Below are 6,000 nucleotides of genomic sequence, written 5' to 3'. Positions count from 1 at the left end.
AGACATCGTATGTTTATTAAAAATTAACCATATATTGTAAAGGGCTTCATGACAAGATCCTCATGATCTTCTGGAAGTCCTGTCGTTACTAATGTAAAAATTGTAAAATATAAAAAAATATAAAGATACCAGTTTAAAGTTTTTGTGAAGCTAATGGGTGGTCTAAACGGGCCAGCAGTTTTGTGTCATCAGCATACATTTTTCATGGATGGTTAACGATATCGGATATATTTTTCACGAAAATGATAAAAAGTGTTGGACATAAGACGGATCCTTGAGGGACACCACTAAATACCTCTAGCCACAAAGATACATAATCGCCCATCACGATTCGTTAAAACCGCTGGCGTAAAAATGACCTTATCCAATTCAGGAGATTTTCTGTAAAACCATATGCCTCGAGTTTTAAATTCGTCTCTTGTAGTGAACCATTTCGAATCCTTTACTGAAATCTATAAAAGCTTCGTCCATAGATACCTTGTCAGATAATGCTTTTGACATCATGTCAATCGACTCCAACAAATTAGTCACACACGCTTTTTTATTGACGAAATCGTGTTGATTTTTTGAAATAAGGCTATGTTCGACTAAGTGATTGACCATAGTGTCACGTAATATTTTCTCTATCACTTTATATACCAATAATGTTAAGAATATACGCCCGTGATTGCCTGGGTTGAGTCTACTTCCCTTTTTAAACAGTGGTATTACATCAGCCTTTTTCCATATTTAAGGACAATCTTGTGACTTCTGAAAGATCGTGCTTAAAGTTATTATACCGTCTTTAAAGCTAAACTCCAATTGTATTTCACTATATATTTTTTATAAATACAAAAAACTGAAATATAATGTTCACTAAGAAATAATAATATTTAAAATAACAAAATTTCTAGCCCCATTAAATATTTCTGAACCTCTCTGGTTGGGAAGCACTGCCTTCTTTTAAGTCAGTGCTTCCCAACCAGAGAGTATAGATGCAGAGAGGATAGAAACAGAAGCAATGCTTCTGTTTCTATCCTCTAAGTGCTTATTATTACAATTATTATAACGTTCTGAATGTCATAAATAAAATAAATCATGAATGAAATAAAATAATCATCATAAGGAGGCCGAAAATAATATTGCACCAGCAACTTTTTAGCCTCTCCCGGGCCCTGGTCTTATATAAAATATATACGCATAAAAACACAAAATTTAATGTTTTTTTGTATTAAATTAATTTTTTAATCTCTTACTCAAGATAATTTACTCTACTCTTAAAAATAACGAAGTATAAAAACTATTTTGAAAAAATTTGGGGGAAAAAAGGCAAATCGCCCCATCACACCCCTCTTTCTTTCCTATGGATCCACTCTTGCCTGTTGTTCTACTTTTGTTGTCCTGTAAGATTTTTAAGTAAACTGATAATGTGGCCTGTAATTGGAACATTTTTGTATAAGTGTAATAATTCTGGCTTAAAAAATTGTTTTACAGTTAAAAAGCAAAACACACAGTAGCTTACAGTTAAAAAAAGTAAAAGCTAACGCAAGTTTTAAATCTAATATTGCCTTATTAAAGTGCATAACCTCAAAACAATAAGAACTTAAACTTGGTTAAGTTTCAAATCACTTTTATGAAGAAAAAATTTTTAACAATCACTTTATGTAACATTAGAGCAACAGGATAGGGTCGGATTTACCAATAGGCCGATTTAACCAAGGTCTAAGAACCCTTTTTAGGATCCCATAATTATTGGGGTCCTAAAAAGGTTCGAAAAATGTTTCAATGTGCCTGAGTTATTTTTAAAAAATATTGCTCTCACGATTGGAATAACTGCTAAACAACAATTCTCTTTAGACAATTATTAACGTATTGTAAAGTTCTATTTGCACAAACATTAACGTTTGCAACACTATAATTACCTTGGAGATTTATTCCGCACGAAGGAATTCTGGAATGAGCCAACAACGAATTTTTTGATACTATATAAATTATAAAACAGTTTTTATTCAAAATAATTTCGCAAAATATTTTTGCGATCTCCGAAAATTGGTTCGGCCTTAAATCCTCGAGGCTATAAATCCAACCCAGGGCAGAAAATTTTACTAAATCATTTTATTGTAACATTAAAATTTCGGTAAGTTCCGAATCCAATTAGACATTGATTCTGATTCAGATACAGAAGAATTTAATAATAATTTAAAAAAGAAAAATATATATAATTAATTATTAATATATAAAAACAAGGGCTGTAAAACAAAATTAATTAAGTTATTCAACATTTAAACAAAAAATAATTCATAATTTATATATTTATTTTCTTGTCTTTTAATGAGTATAAGTTACGAAAAGTAATCAATATTTTAGCCATCAAGTAAGTTACCATTAATATTCATCACAAAAATATTTTTGCTAAAAAAAAGAGTCCACCAAGTTTTTTTAATATTGAGTAAGATTTCATTTGATTTAAATCAGTCAGAAATTTACACTAATCTATCATGTGAACGAATAGTTGATGATTATTTAAATAAATTTAAGACTGTTCAGTAGAGTTATTTTTTTTAAACCATATTGTTATAGAGTATACTATTTACAGAAGTTCAATATTTGTTAAAGTTATTTTAAAGTTTCGAAAAACGGAGAGAAATGAAGTTTTATTTAATTACTAAAACTTAATTAACGATAATTACTAACACTTGGTAATTCACCACTTTTAAATATCGGGGTAACTTTAGTTACCATCAGTTAGTATGGAAAAACTCCATGATTAATTGGACAATTAGGAGCAATAACATTGAATTATGATTTTGTACGAATTAGTAACTATGTTACTATTTATATCGTCTAAAACTAACGCTTTATTGGATTTAATACTTTAAAATTACTTTTAAATTCAAAAGCATTCAAAGCAGAGACTAGTAGTAACAAACATTCAGTAAAAATAATTTTTCAGTGGAAATCTTTTTTTATTTAACTTGCTATTTCTAAAGTTTTTATTTCTTTATATCCACAATTTAATTATCAATTTTGATAGCTTAAGACAAAGAACATGATTTCAAATTTTGATTACATGATAAAGTCATTTGACGATTGTCCGTGGTGACTTAAAACTCTTATTAGACTTAATTTTTTTTTGAAGAGGGGGAGGGAGGACGGAGGAGAATTCGCGTTATAAAAGATTTTAGTCAGTTTTAGAGTCATAAGCTACGTTTGCTTATAGTATAGAGTTAATAGTTTTTCAATTAAGAATAATCTTTTAAACTGCATTTTAATTTTTAAAATATGATAAATCAATTGAAAAAAATTCATTAAATAATTTTGAGCGGTTTTGTTATACAAATAATCTTAGGTGCGCAGTGTATTTATCTCTTTCTCCCCTTTAACAAGTTTGTAAAAAAAATTAGGCGTTTAGACTTTTATAAACCATTTTAAATAAAATAAAAGGTATGCTATTCAATATTTTTATAAACATAAAAGGCTTATAATGTCCAAATAGATACTAGTACATTAGTAAATGATAGCTTTTAATTTAATACAATTTTATTTTTAAAACGTTAATTTAACAGGCTGTATTTTTGAAAACGGAAATATCTTCAAATGATTTTACGCATTCGAACTCGATTTCAGGAGGCAAATCTTGGTTACCAGGTCTAATCAAAAGAACAGTTTTAATCCCTGCAGAAGTTGCAGCCCTGGCTTCGTTTACACTATCTGTTAAAAAAAGTATATCCTCAACAGCTGTTTTAATCTCCTCAGCAATTCTTAAATAGGATTCCTCTTCAATTTTAGATCCAATGGCTGTATCAAAGTGACCTTTGAAAAACTCAAGCATGTCACCCTGGTCAGAATATCTAAATAATAATTGTTGCGCGTTTACACTTCCTGATGAGTAAATGTACAAATTTATGCCATCATCATTCCATTTTTTTAAAGCAGGAACAACATCAGGAAATACCTCTCCTACCAACTGTTTACTATTGAACCCGCTTTTCCAAACTAAACCTTGTAGTTTCTTTAGTGCAGTTGTTTTCATATCAGAATCCATTTGCCAAAAAACATTATCTAAAGCATCTTTGATGACTTTTTCTTTTTCATCATTAAGACTGATTGTTGGAAGTGTACCATTTTCAAGAGCGAGATTTGACAAATCATGCAGTACCTCTTGACATTCATCATTTGAAAACTCTTTTTCTAGGTACTGACGTAAATGTATACGTACATAAGGAAATAAAATATCTTTAACAAACGATATTGGGACAGTTGTTCCTTCAATGTCAATAAGAATGGATTTAAAACTTTCATTTGTCATATTAACTTCCTAAAAAATTACTTTTAAAATCAGGTTTAAAATATCTACAAAACTAAAACCAAAATCATGACACATCTTTAGCTGTTGCTACTGTCTACATTTAAATATAAAACAAAACAAACCTTTCAAAATAAATTATTTTTATAATTTATTATAAAATTATTATAAACTATTAATTTTTGCAAAAAAATCCATCCCAGTGTTTTCAAATTCGACAAAATCAAATCAAAACCATATATATATATATATATATATATATATATATATATATATATATATATATATATATATATATATATATATATATATATATATATACACATACACATATATGTAAGTAAATATTTATTAAACAATCGAAGTGAAGTAATAAAAATACGAAGAGTCGAAATAAATATTTGATTTGCTTGTATAACGACTTGATTCAGTCACGATATAGAAGTGATGCGTGTGTATATATATACATAATGATCACTCAAATTTCATATATACAAATAATACAAATAAACACATAAATTATTATAAAACATTGCTTTTTTTACAAGTTAAAAAAAAGAAGAAAAGAATGTAACATTTTCAAAATTTTAACCTCTAAATTTTATAATGAAAAAAGTCATTCCTTGATAAAAACCGTGGTCGCACGAGCATGGATCAAAAATTTAAAAAAACTATTTTACAAAACAGTTTTTTTATGTTAAAAACCAAGCAAATTGATGTTAAAAATTTTCTTTTGTATTCTATTTACTAAAATCACTTTAAAGAAAACTTTATTTAAATTGTTAATTTTTCAAAAATACTACTTAAAAAACAGTCTAGTTAACTAGAAGTGAGCCTAAAAATGAAAACAAATCAAAAGCCGCATATAAAATAGACACACACACAATATATATATATATATATATATATATATATATATATATATATATATATATATATATATATATATATATATATATATATATATATATATATATATATATATTCTAGATCTAGGTAAGAGATCTTTAGTCGTATAAAGTGTTGAAAATTTAGATGCATTTATTACCGTAAACATAAAAAGCTGCAAAAAGTTAAGTAATGTCTCAAAATAAATAGATAATATGCGTGAGTACATTGAAAGTAAGACGTAGAAGTTTAATAAATAAATTACAGAAACCACATTTACAAATTTGTTTTTGTAAATCACCTAGTTAATTAAACAAAACAAACTATGGAGATTCCGGTTGTCTAAAAAATTGTCCGTCCGGGTGCTTATGCTTCTCTAGTGCTTGGAACGTTGAAGGATAAGTAAGAACTTCAGATTTTCTGCGAAGAACCATTTCATTTGAACTAAGATTGTTACTCTTACATGCCGAATGTTCAACCTTAAATATATATGTATGTATGTATATATATATTTATATATACATATATATATATATATATATATATATATATATATATATATATATATATATATATATATATATATATATATATATATATATATATATATATATAAACTCTTATATTATACATATAGGTGAATGCGCGCGCACGCGTGTACGTGTATTTTATACATACACGTAAGGTTACATTTAAGTATAGAATGGAACATTTTATTTAAAATTTATTTAAAAAACGGTTACATTCAATGGCTGACAGAAAACTAAGTTTTGGAAATAAAAGCATAAGTTAGTTACTATACTTTAAAATCACTTTAGTAGTAAAAT

At 27.1% G+C, this 6,000-nt stretch overlaps 2 protein-coding genes across 2 annotated transcripts in view; both read right to left on the bottom strand.

The window, feature by feature from the left end:
• Positions 1-3,393: 3,393 nt before the first annotated feature.
• Positions 3,394-4,350, bottom strand: LOC101235186 (enolase-phosphatase E1). The gene has a single exon (XM_065804837.1). It carries the CDS (start codon positions 4,286-4,288, stop codon positions 3,539-3,541), a length of 750 nt encoding a protein of 249 aa, XP_065660909.1. The 5' UTR covers positions 4,289-4,350; the 3' UTR covers positions 3,394-3,538.
• Positions 4,351-5,301: 951 nt separating this feature from the next.
• The window catches only part of LOC101235093 (serine/threonine-protein phosphatase 2A 56 kDa regulatory subunit gamma isoform), a 61,194-nt gene continuing 60,495 nt past the window's right edge, over positions 5,302-6,000 (bottom strand). Inside the window, exon 16 of the mRNA XM_065804836.1 lies at positions 5,302-5,652. Coding sequence (XP_065660908.1) covers positions 5,497-5,652 — 156 coding nt within the window. The 3' untranslated portion in view covers positions 5,302-5,496. The remainder of the gene's footprint in view (positions 5,653-6,000) is intronic.

This window comes from Hydra vulgaris, chromosome 09 (genome assembly GCF_038396675.1).
Source record: "Hydra vulgaris chromosome 09, alternate assembly HydraT2T_AEP".
Classification (NCBI taxonomy): Eukaryota; Metazoa; Cnidaria; class Hydrozoa; order Anthoathecata; family Hydridae; genus Hydra; species Hydra vulgaris.
Note: the sequence above shows the minus strand (reverse complement) of the source record. Positions and strands in the feature narration are given on the sequence as shown.

What these genes read in the sequence shown, in the direction of transcription:
- LOC101235186 (XM_065804837.1), bottom strand. Translation starts at nt 4,288, where the DNA reads ATGACAAATGAAAGTTTTAAATCCATTCTTATTGACATTGAAGGAACA.